This window comes from Pithys albifrons, chromosome 16 (genome assembly GCF_047495875.1).
Source record: "Pithys albifrons albifrons isolate INPA30051 chromosome 16, PitAlb_v1, whole genome shotgun sequence".
NCBI lineage: Eukaryota > Metazoa > Chordata > Aves > Passeriformes > Thamnophilidae > Pithys > Pithys albifrons.
Window position 1 is genome coordinate 15,024,782 of NC_092473.1, and position 12,740 is coordinate 15,037,521.

The 12,740-nt window shown below is 55.6% G+C and overlaps 1 protein-coding gene across 2 annotated transcripts in view; it reads right to left on the minus strand.

Moving 5' to 3' along the window:
- The window catches only part of CACNA1H (calcium voltage-gated channel subunit alpha1 H), a 134,666-nt gene extending 124,692 nt beyond the window's left edge, over positions 1-9,974 (minus strand). For both annotated transcript variants that reach the window (XM_071571609.1, XM_071571610.1), the window contains exons 1-3: positions 9,869-9,974; positions 7,636-7,769; positions 109-206 (exon numbers count right to left, since the gene is read on the minus strand). In XM_071571609.1, the coding sequence (XP_071427710.1) occupies positions 109-206; positions 7,636-7,769; positions 9,869-9,961 (325 nt within the window). In that variant the 5' untranslated portion in view covers positions 9,962-9,974. The remainder of the gene's footprint in view (positions 1-108; positions 207-7,635; positions 7,770-9,868) is intronic.
- Positions 9,975-12,740: the final 2,766 nt, after the last annotated feature.

Sequence of the window (12,740 nt, forward strand, 5' to 3'; positions counted from 1 at the left end):
TTTTCCCAGCCATGCCTGTCCAGCCTGGCATCAGTGCCAGTGGTTTTCCCAGTTTTCCCAGCCACTCCTGCCCAGCCTGGCAGTGGTGCCAGCCCAGGTGCCACTTACTTGGGACCCTGTTGATGGCTCGCAGCGGGCGCAGCACCCGCACGGTGCGGATGGCAGAGAGGCTCACGTTGTGCCCATCCAGGGAATACTCCATCATGCTGTGGGGAGACAGGAGAGCAGTCAGGAGCAGGGAAGGAATGCTGGGACTCTGGGAATGGGGCTGGAATGCCCCTGGGGTCGGGTACAGGATTGCAAAGCCACCCACTCAGCGTGGGCAGCTCTTTGTGCCCGTCACTGGGTGCACGTAATTCCATGTGCCTGGAAGTGCCCAAGGCCAGGCTGGACAGGGCTTGGAGCAACCTGGGCTGGTGGGAGGTATCCCTGCCCATGGCAGGGGGTGGAATGAGGTGGTCTTTAAAGGTCCCTTCCAACCCTTGCTGTAGGCACAGCAAGTACCCATCAGAGAGCAGGACTTTCCTCCCAGTATCTGGAGGAATCCAAGGAGGCTGGAGAGGGATTGTCCTTCAGGAACTGGAGTGACAGGACAAGGGACAATGGGTCAGACTGACAGAGAGGAAATTTAGATCCCAAATACAGAAGAAATTCTTCCTTGTGAGGGTGGGCAGGCCCTGGCACAGGTGCCCAGAGCAGCTGTGGCTGCCCCAGCCCTGGGAGTGTCCAAGGCCAGGCTGGACAGGGCTTGGAGCCACCTGAGCCATGGAAGATGTCCCTGTCCATGGCAAGGACTGGATGAGCTTTAAGATCCCTCCCAACTCAAACCATTCCATGATCCTATGACTCAGCACAAGGAGCTGCAAAGTTGGGGCCACAGAAACTGAGGCAGAGGTGACCCCCAAACATCTGCTCCAGGGTTCTCCCCCCTTCCAGCAGCTTGTTCTTCTCCCGCAGTGACAATCCCTGGCTGTGCTGGGGACCAAGTGCAGCTCAGGCACCAACCACTCCTGATGGATCCCACAGTGACAATCCCTGGCTGTGCTGGGGACCAAGTGCAGCTCAGGCACCAACCACTCCTGATGGATCCCACAGTGACAATCCCTGGCTGTGCTGGGGACCAAGGGCAGCTCAGGCACCAACCACTCCTGATGGATCTCACAGTGACAATCCCTGGCTGTGCTGGGGACCAAGTGCAGCTCAGGCACCAACCACTCCTGATGGATCTCACAGTGACAATCCCTGGCTGTGCTGGGGACCAAGGGCAGCTCAGGCACCAACCACTCCTGATGGATCTCACAGTGACAATCCCTGGCTGTGCTGGGGACCAAGGGCAGCTCAGGCACCAACCACTCCTGATGGATCCCACAGTGACAATCCCTGGCTGTGCTGGAGACCATGGGCAGCTCAGGAACCAACCACTCCTGATGGATCCCCCCGCCAGCACCCAGGGCATTCCCACACCAGCTCCTCTCTCCCCCCATGACAAAACTGAACATCTGAGCTGACAAACAGCATTGGAGTGGTTTGATTTCCATCTGCTTATTAAAGGCACATTTTCCTTTCCATGCTCCAGCTCCACTCTCCATAAACGTTTCTCTCCCAGGCTGGGAAGGACGTGAAGTTAAGGCAGTTTTCTTGCTCTTTTATAGCAAATGTGTGTGGAGTTGTTGTTTTAATGGGGTTATGGGTAGTTAGCATGGCTGTAATTACAATTTATGGCTCTGACTACAGGGAAACACTTGTAAATATGTCACAAATCTCTCACCACGCCTGTTCAAATAACAGAGCAGCATCCAGAGCAACCCCGGGAGGGAGTTGGTGCATCCCGCGGAGAAAGAGCTTTTGTTTTGGCTTTTTAAATAAACAAACAGATAGGGAAGGACAAAGAGGAGCTGAACCGCTGCAACAGGCACTTCAGAAGCTTCAGATTTTCCACCACAATCGTTCTGTGGCCACCAGGAACAAGAGCTGAGTGGATTTTGGGCAGGTTTGGTTCCAGGCCAGCTCATCCATGCCCTGCCCTGCTGGAGCCTGGCACTTGGTGCTTGAAGCCTTGCCCTGCTCCACACCACGGAATTGGGAATATCAGCACGTTGTGCTCTTTGCTCCTCTGCTGGCTTTGTCCTGAAGCTGTTTGGTGGCACCACCCGAGCTGACTTTGCCCCATTCCCCTCAACTTGCTCTGGGGGTTTTGAGCTGTTTTCAGTGATAATTTTCCAGAGATTTTTTTTTTTCTTCCTGGAGTAGTTACCGAGTCTTTATAAATCAAAACCACCTCACAACTTGTAAGCAGGAACTGAGCCCAGTGCGATGAACAGGACACGGGCTGGTGGTTGGACTTGGGGATCTGAGAGGTCCTTTCCAACCTCCATCATTCTGTTATTCCAACAGCTTTAAAACTCAGCACGGCACAAAACCGGGTTTTAAATCTACTGGGTGTTTAAGGTGGAACAGAACACCAGGAATGGGGGCACTGGAATGGGGGGCACCGGGATGGGGGGCACTGGGATGGGAGGCACCAGGACAACACTGGGAAGGAGGGCACCAGGATGGGGGGCACCGGGATGGGGGGCACCGGGATGGGGGGCACTGGGACAACACTGGGAAGGAGAGCTCTGGGAAGGGGGGCACGGGGAAGGAGGGCACCGGGAAGGGGGGCACCGGGACAACACTGGGAAGCAGAGCACTGGAACAACACTTGGAAGGAGACCACCGGGAGGGAGGGCACTGGGACAACACTGGGAAGGAGAGCACTGGGAAGCAGAGCACTGGGACAACACTAGGAAAGAGGGCACTGGGAAGCAGAGCACTGGGAAGGAGGGCGCTGGGAAGGAGGGTACTGGGAAGGAGGGCACTGGGAAGGAGGGCACTGGGAAGGAGGGCACTGGGACAACACTGGGAAGGAGAGCTCTGGGAATGAGAACATTGGGAAGGAGGGCACTGTGAGGGAGGGCACCAGGACAACACTGGGAAGGAGGGCACCGGGAAGGAGGGCACTGGGATGGGGGGCACCAGGACAACATTGGGAAGGAGGGCACTGGGAAGGAGGGCACTGGGATGGGGGGCACCGGGATGGGGGGCACCGGGACAACACTGGGATGGGGGGCACTGGGAAGGGGGGCACCAGGATGGGGGGCACTGGGACAACACTGGGAAGCAGAGCACTGGAACAACACTTGGAAGGAGAGCATCGGGAAGGAGAGCACTGGGACAACACTGGGAAGGAGAACATTGGGAAGGAGGGCACCGGGAGGGAGGGCACTGGGACAACACTGGGAAGGAGAGCACTGGGAAGCAGAGCACTGGGACAACACTAGGAAAGAGGGCACTGGGAAGCAGAGCACTGGGAAGGAGGGCGCTGGGAAGGAGGGTACTGGGAAGGAGGGCACTGGGAAGGAGGGCACTGGGAAGGAGGGCACTGGGACAACACTGGGAAGGAGAGCTCTGGGAATGAGAACATTGGGAAGGAGGGCACTGTGAGGGAGGGCACCAGGACAACACTGGGAAGGAGGGCACCGGGAAGGAGGGCACTGGGATGGGGGGCACCAGGACAACATTGGGAAGGAGGGCACTGGGAAGGAGGGCACTGGGATGGGGGGCACCGGGATGGGGGGCACTGGGAAGGGGGGCACCAGGATGGGGGGCACTGGGACAACACTGGGAAGCAGAGCACTGGAACAACACTTGGAAGGAGAGCATCGGGAAGGAGAGCACTGGGACAACACTGGGAAGGAGAACATTGGGAAGGAGGGCACCGGGAGGGAGGGCACTGGGACAACACTGGGAAGGAGAGCACTGGGAAGCAGAGCACTGGGACAACACTAGGAAAGAGGGCACTGGGACAACACTGGGAAGCAGAGCACTGGGAAGGAGGGCGCTGGGAAGGAGGGCGCTGCGAAGGAGGGCACTGGGAAGGAGGGCACTGGGACAACACTGGGAAGGAGGGCACTGGGAAGGAGGGCACCGGGAAGGGGGGCACTGGGACAACACTGGGAAGGAGAGCACTGGGAGGGAGGGCACCGGGAAGGGGGGCACTGGGACAACACTGGGAAGGAGAGCACTGGGAAGCAGAGCACTGGGACAACACTAGGAAAGAGGGCACTGGGACAACACTGTGAAGCAGAGCACTGGGAAGGAGGGCGCTGTGAAGGAGGGCGCTGGGACAACACTGGGAAGGAGAGCTCTGGGAATGAGAACATTGGGAAGGAGGGCACTGGGAGGGAGGGCACCAGGACAACATTGGGAAGGAGGGCACTGGGAAGAAGAGCTCTGGGAAGGACAGCACTGGGACAACACTGGGAAGCAGAGCACTGGGAAGGCAGAGCACTGAGACAATACTGGGAAGGAGAGCACTGGGAAGGAGGGCATGGAAAAGGAGCAGGGAATGCTCCAGTGGGAGCTGGGGTTGTACCCCAGAGAGCACAAGCAAAATTAAAAGGCCAGCTCCTGGAGCCTCAGTTTTCCTTGGCCCTTGGAGCTTCAGTGGAGCCGATAAAAGATAAATAATGCAGGATTTGGCCTAGGAAATGGAATTTTTGGCCCCAAATCTTTGGGTTTCTGTGATATTCCATTTAGGATGTGAAAGTAAGACCCAGGGGGATCCACACTGCCCACCAAAGCCAGCCTGAAACACCTTATGGATTCCAGATTGGACTTTCTACCAGTAGAAAAAGTATTGGAAATCTTCATGAAGAAGTCAAAGGTTTCCTTGTCGAGGCCAAGCTTGGGGTCTTGTTCTCAGATCACACCCGTAATCCAAGTCCACCAGAAACCTGCTGGAGCTCCAACATCTGGCTGGACTGGCACTCAGTGGGTGATTCCCCACAGGCTGTGGGTGCTGACAAACAGGAGGCACAGGATGTCTCTGCCACCAGCAGCTTCCAAGCCTTCAGCTGTCAAGCTAAAGATGTCCAAAGCATCTCCTGGGAGCCAACAACATCTCCAGGGGCTGAATGCACAAAAATCCTCTCTGGTTTCAGCTCTTGGGAACAACATTTTTGCTGCTGAGGAAATGCTTTCAACTTGGCTGCTGGACAGGCAGAGCAGCTCCGAGCTCTGCTGGCTTGAAATCTTCCAGGGTACATTTCTCAGGCGAGGAGAACATGAAAGGGCTTTCAGAGCTGGAACAAACTTCAGACACAAGCTGTTGCTAGAGGCAGGAGTGTGTTTATTTTGTAGTTTCCCTGCTCACCCTCCACTCCCTTTGGTGTGCTGCTGGTGAGGCAAAGCAGCTTCTTTGAGGAGCTGGAACGGGACAAACAAAGCAGCAGCTCTGCCTCTCACTTGTTTCCCTCCTTATCAGAAAAAACCTCTTAATAACTTCCTCACATCCATCTGCTTGCTGGAAAAAGCAGCTCTTGTCATTCCAGTGGTGTGTTCCCTGCTAAAACACCTCCAGTTTTAGGAGCAGACAGGAATTGGAGGGTGTGGGTGGGAGAGGAGAAGCCCAGGCACTGCAGAGCAACTCCTTGCCCTCCATCAGTGGCACCAGCCAGCCCAGCTCAGCCCAGCTCCCAAGGCAGACTCTGCTCTGAGAGTGGGAAATAATACCCCCAAAAAAAAATCCCCATGAGATTGTAGAATCACAGAATGGATTGGGTTGGAAAAGACCTCTGAGATCATCAAGTCCAACCCTTGGTCCAACTCCAGTCCCTTTACCAGATCATGGCACTCAGTGCCACGGCCAAGCTCAGTTGAAAAACCTCCAGGGATGGGGAATCCACCCCCTCTCTGGGCAGCCCATTCCAATCCCTGAGCACTCTCTCTGCAAAGAAGCTTTTCTCATCTCCAACTTCAATTTCCCCTGGCAGAGCTTGAGCCCATCGTGCCCCCTTGTCCTATTGCTGAGTGCCTGGGAGAAGAGACCAACCCCCACCTGGCCAGAACTTCCCTTCAGGCAGTTCCAGACAGTGCTGAGGTCACCTCTGAGCCTCCTCTTCTCCAGGCTAAACACCCCCAGCTCCCTCAGCCTCTCCCCACAGCACTTGTGCTCCAGTCCCTTCTTCAGCCTCGTTGCTCTTCTCAGTTGGGTTGGAAAGGACCTCTGAGATCATCAAGTCCAACCCTTGATCCAACCCCACTGTGATCACCAGCCCAGGGCACTGAGTGCCCTGGGCTGGTGATCACAGTAGGGTTGGATCAAGACATGTTGGATTCTCTGTCCCTGGAGGTGTTTAAGAGGACACTCAGTGCCACCTCCAGTCCCTTCTCCAGCCTCGTTGCTCTTCTCTGGCCCCACTCCAGCCCCTCAATCTCTTTCCTCAACTGAGGGGCCCAGGAGCAGCTGGAAGGGTTGTTGGTTGTTCCTCTCCTCACCTCCAGGCTGAGTGATGCCAGACCAGCAGCAGGGCTTCCCTTCAGGGTCTCCTCCTTCTCCAGCCATGGAGGGTGGGGAAAAGCCCTGGAAAACTATCCAGCTGATTCACTTTCCCCTCCCATCCCAGGTCAAGAAGGGTCCTGGTGCCAACCCTGCCCCTGAGGTATGAGCAGAGGGCTCAGCCTTTGTGCCTCCATGTGGTGTCCTCCTGGTTTTGGGGTGCTCCATGGGCACCCTCTGCCCATCCACTGCTGGGTATGGATGGCAGGACTCTGATCTTCCCTTCTCCCACCCACCTCAGCCTTTCTCCTCCCTCTCCACTTAACCAGCAGCTTAAACAAAAATAATTAACTGGTTCCTTTGCTGTCCCTGAGGTTCCTTCCTGGGCTGAAACCACACACGGGTTCAAAGGAAGCTCTGCCAGGAGAGCTCATGTTTTATTCAAACCTTCCTAATTGTGTTCCAGACAAATAACAGGGAGCAAAACAAAACTCCATTAGTGCACTGGAGACAGTACATCACTAATGGAGGGGGGAAAATGCCCCCAAACATATTACAGGAATGTCCTAATTAACCCCAGGCTGGTCATTACAAAGCCAGGAATGCAGAACTAAGGCAGTAATTAAAGAATTATATCCCTTCCCAGGGTCTACTGAGCAGGTAAGAGAGCCCAGGGTTTGCAAACCCATTTATTTATGGGGAATAAAGTTTGAGCCTTGCCAAGCTTTTAGTCCACTCAGTTATTCCCTGAGGGAACTGGTGGCAAAAGCAACAGGATCTTCCCTGGAAACTGGTAACTCATCCTGCCCAAACCAGCAGCTGGGGGAGATGGAATTAAACTGTAAACCAGGAGGCATTTCCTTGGAATTTGGGTTAACTCCTGGCCAGCTCCTTCCACTGGGATTTCAACCTTCTGAACCACATTTTTGGGCTCAGCTCTCCCTCTGAGGGGCAGGATTGTCACTGTGCCTCCACTTAGGCAACAGGGAAGGGGATCCAAACAACCTCTTCTCCCTCTTTGGGCAATTTCTGCCCCACTCTGAAGGTGGCACAGCAGGAAAAGGGCTGAGCTGCTCTGCTTTTTCCAGCCACTCTGGAGACACCAGGGCAAGGTGAGCACTGGGACACTCCAACCAGCACCAGCACCAGCTCAGAGATGACCCTGGTGAAGGGAATGCTCCAAAACCCCAACAGCTATGACTGACATTCATAACCCACCCCAAAAACTGATGAAAAATAAGAATTAGGAGACTTGGCCTTGGGGTTTTCCAGCTTCCACCATGAAGAAAGAACAAACTGCTGAGGTTCTCACTGACCCTGCCATGACGATGAAGAAGTCCAGGCGGTTCCAGGTGTCCCCCAGGTAACACTTCTGCCCGAAGATGCCCAGGGCCACCATCTTGATGACCATCTCCACCGCGAAGAAAGCGAAGATGAAGTCGTCAAAAGCCTGGAGAGCAGGAGAAGATGGTGAGTCAGGACTGCTGGGAGAGGGGTAGCAGAGACCCCAGTGCTCCCACCACACGTGCCCTGGGAGAGCCTGCCAGGTGAAGCACTGGCACCAAAGTGCCACCTCCCAACTCCAAAATAAAACCTGCTGCACCCAGTGGGTGGTGGCAACCCCTGGGTCAGTCCAGGGCCTGGGAAGGGGCAGCAGCTTCTACTCATCTACTGACAAACATGCAAGGACATCACAGCACTGGGATGTCCTTGCATCCTCTCTCCAGCCTGGCTCTGGAGCCAGGCTGGGAGAGCTGGGGGGGTTCACCTGGAGAAGAGAAGGCTCCAGGGAGACCTGAAAGGCCCTTCCAGAGCCTAAAGGGGCTCCAGGAGAGCTGGAGAGGGACTGTTGGCTTTATCAATTTATCTTCCCCTTAATAAACTCCACAGAAGTTCTTCTGCTCCATTATTTCAGTTCATCCAAACACCTCCATGAAGAAGTTTGGGGTTTTGCACCTCATGTTGAGGCCTCCAGTCCCTCCTGCAGGCTGGGGCAGGGGGAGGGACATGGTGCTTCTACTCACACCCTGCAAACCTCTCAGGAAGTGCCCAAGGCCAGGTTGGACAGGGCTTGGAGCACCCTGGGCTGGTGGGAGGTGTCCCTGCCCATGGCAGGGGGTGGCACTGCATCTTTAAGGTCCCTCCTAACCCAACCCATGCTCACGGAAGACCCCACTGGCCTTCCCATATGGCTGGAATGCTCCAAGCAGCAGATCCGGGTGGGATTCAAACGTTCCCCTGGCACATGTTGGCAATCCCTGCCCAGGGTGATGCCAAGCTTTGGGACCACAGGAAGGCAGTTCCCAGCCTGAGGGATGAGCTTTTGCAGGAAGGGCAGCCCAAGGGGCAGCCCACAGAGCAGGTGATGCCAGGCTGTGCTTCCAAACTCAATCCCAGGGGCATACAGAGCAAGGGCAGAGCCAGGAGGTGGCACACGGGGTGGGCATGAGCTCCCCAAAGGGCACTCACTTCTCCTGGCACCTGGCAGTGCTGCAGGGCAGCTGGGGGGGCTCTGCTGGGCAGGACAGAGGGCACTGGCTCAGTTGGGGTGTCTTGGTTTGTGGAGGAGGGAATGAAGTGGCAAAGTGGCAGGTGCCACCTGGCACAGAGCAGAGGGCACCAGTGCAAGGGGTGGCACTGAGGGGCTGCGAGGGAGAGACCCCCTGTGGCACTGGCCATTGAATCCCAGAATGGTTTGGGTGGGAAAGGACATTAAAGGTCATCTTGTTCCACCCCCTGCCATGGGCAGGGACACCTCCCACCAGCCCAGGGTGCTCCAAGCCCTGTCCAGCCTGGCCTGGGACACTCCCAGGGCTGGGGCAGCCACAGCTTCTCTGGGCACCTGTGCCAGGGCCTGCCCACCCTCCCAGCCAGCAATTCCTTCCCAATATCCCAGTGTCAGTGGGAAGCCATTCCCCTTGGCCTGTTCCTCCAGAGTCTTGTCCAAAATCTTTCTCTGGTTCTTTTGGAGCCTCTTTAGGCACTCAAAGGGGCTCCAAGGTGTCCCTGGAGCCTTCTCTTCTCCAGGGTGAAATCAAGGAGAGGGAATTGGATCCCTCTGGATTTCCTGTTATTCTGGAAGGGGCAGTGAAATGGGAGGATGTTTGTGAGCCACAGAATCACAGAATGGTTTGGGTTTGAAGGGACCTCAAAGCCCACCCAGTGCCACCCCTGCCATGGGCAGGGACACCTCCCACCAGCCCAGGGTGCTCCAAGCCCTGTCCAGCCTGGCCTGGGACACTCCCAGGGCTGGGGCAGCCATGGCTTTGGTAATTAAACAGTGTTTAATGACTCCAGTGGGAGCTGGCTGCCCACTTTTGAGCTCCTTTTCCCTTACAAAGTGTGCAGAGAAAGGATCTTGCTGGAGCAAGTCCCAGTCAGCCTTTGGGTCTCCATGGAGGCTTTCCATGACAAAGTGTGGCTTATTGGAAACATCAGCCCTCTGGGAAAGGCTCTCAGGGCTGGATCTTTGGGAAAAGGGACAGGATGGCTCCCTCCCCTGCCCCACTGGACACGTGCCAGGCACCCAGGGCAGAGGGGGCTCCTCACCTCCAGGATGGTGCAACGCTCCGACTGGCACTCCACGTCCTCGCAGGGCTGGAACATGCCCAGGGTGACGCAGTTCAGCAGGATCACCAACATGCTGACGTGCTCAAACCACCTGGGGGCAGGGGTTAAGGACACCACAGGCCTTGGCAGGGGGGAAGGCTGAGCCAAACAACACACCCCAAACCCTTCTCCCAGCAAAACCCCTTCTCCTGGGCACCTTCCACCTGCAGATCTCTGGGGTGGGCAGTGGGACACCCCACGTGGCCTCCAAAATCTTTCACTGTTAAACTAAAGAGGGCAAACAGAGGCACCACCAGCACCAGAACCCAGCAGACACCACCTGGAGTCAGGGGAGTAGGGGCTGAACACAGGACCTCTCATTCTGACCCACTTTCCACACCTCAAGGAGTTACAGATTCCACTTTGAGATCATAGAATGGATTGGGTGGGAAGAGACCTTCAAGATCAGCAAGTCCAATCCTTGGTCCAACCCCACTGTGATCACCCGCCCAGGGCACTCTGTGCCCTGGGCGGGTGATCACAGTAGGGTTGGATCAAGATGTGGTGGATTCTCACTCACATAGAATCATAAAATGGATTGGGTTGGAAAAGCCCTCCCAGATCATCAAGTCCAACCCTTGGTCCAACTCCAGTCCCTTTACCAGATCATGGCACTCAGTGCCACGGCCAAGCTCAGCTGAAAAGCCTCCAGGGATGGGGAATCCACCCCCTCTCTGGGCAGCCCATTCCAATCCCTGAGCACTCTCTCTGCAAAGAATTTCTTTCTGCTCTCCAACTTCAATTTCCCCTGGCAGAGCTTGAGCCCATCGTGCCCCCTTGTCCTATTGCTGAGTGCCTGGGAGAAGAGACCAACCCCCACCTGGCCACAACTTCCCTTCAGGCAGGGGGTGGCCAAGCAAGGCCTGTCACAGGCAGAGTTCTGGAGACATCCACACTCCCATCTGCAGCTCAGCACTGCAGAGGAGCCCAATTAGTGCCCTCTGAAGGAGCTTCAGTGGCTTGTGCATCCAACAGCCAGGGAAAACAGGACAGAAAGCTGTCCTGAAGGGATCACAGAATCCCAGAATCAGCTGGGTTGGAAGAGACCTCTGAGATCATCAATCCAACCCTTGATCCAACCCCACTGTGATCACGGAGTGCCCTGGGCTGGTGATCACTGTGGGGTTGGATCAAGACATGGTGGATTCTCACTCAGTGCCACATCCAGTCTCCTCTTAAACACCTCCAGGGACAGAGAATCCACCCATTCCAATCCCTGAGCACTCTCTCTGCAAAGAATTTTTTTCTGCTCTCCAACTTCAATTTCCCCTGGCAGAGCTTGAGCCCATCGTGCCCCCTTGTCCTATTGCTGAGTGCCTGGGAGAAGAGACCAACTCCCACCTGGCCAGAACTTCTACATCACAACCAAGGATGAAGGTAAAACAGAGCCAAGCTGGTGGCACGAGTTGGAAGGGCCAAAGATGATGATGTGTTGGGATATGGGATGTAAACCAGGACCCAGAGGGCATGAAAGGCAAGGAAAGGGCTCAAGGTTGGATGTCCCAGTCACCAAATCCCCTCCAAAGGCCTTACAGGACCCACCAGTCCTCAACTAACACCAACAGCATCCAAGTAGTAGGAGGGGATTTGCAGGAATGCCAAAGAGCTCCAGAGCTGGCAGGTCCTGCTGCTGGGAGGACCAATTAAAACCATTAAAAAAAAAAAGATTTGGGGGCACTCAACAGGAGATTCCCAAAGTGAGCCCGAATGTGGGAACTGTTCTGGGGAAAAGAATTGGAAACATCTGGGTATGAATAAACCTTTTTGCTTCCAAACACACAGACACGTGAGAGGGAAGCACACTCAGTGTCTTATTCCTGCTAAGAGCAATTCTGCCTTGGAAACCTGAACAAAACCCCCACCAGATTCATCCCTGCTGCTTTCAGGAGCATTTTATCAGTTCAGCACAAGATTTATTGCAGCACAAGATGAAGTGCAGGGCTGCAGACTCCAACTACCCACTTTTGCCCCCACTCTCATTTATCCAGATGAGAAGGAAAAAGAGAAATAATCAGGGTCAGGTCCTGCAGCTTCTCCAAAACCTGATCCCAACCCCCTTTCTTGTCTTAGAGAGGGGTTTAATTGGAAAAGACAGAGCTGGAAACACCTCCCTGGGAAGAAAACATGACAGACCTGGAAATGCAAGAAAACAGATAAATAAATGAAATAACCCCCAGGCCAGTGGAGCAGGAGCAGCTCCTGCCCACAACCCCAAGAACTTGTGCACCACCAAAATACCCATGTTGGTGTAATTTCTCCCTCCCTTCTATGACTTATTCCTGAGTTTTGCCATCCCCAGGGGCTGTTTGGATCCCCTTCCCTCTTGCCTAACTGGAGGCACAGTGACAATCCTGCCCCACAGAGGGAACAGCCCCAAACAAAGCCCAGCCATGGCCATATCCTGCTCACAACATCTGCACTGTCTGATGGGATCCAGGTGAAACTCCCTGTAAACAGGACTCATGTGCCATTCCCAGGGCTCCTGTGCCAATCCCAGGGCTCCTGTGCCAATCCCAGGGCTCCAGTGCTGTTCCCAGGGCTCCTGTGCCATTCCCAGGGCTCCTGTGCCATTCCCGGGACTTCTGTGCCATTCCCGGGACTTCTGTGCCATTCCCGGGACTTCTGTGCCGTTCCCAGGGCTCCTGTGCCGTCCCCAGGGCTCCTGTGCCGTCCCCAGGGCTCCTGTGCCGTCCCCAGGGCTCCAGTGCCGTTCCCAGGGCTCCTGTGCTGTTCCCGGGGCTCCTGTGCCGTTCCCGGGGCTCCTGTGCCGTTCCCGGGGCTCCTGTGCCATTCCCAGGGCTCCAGTGCCAAT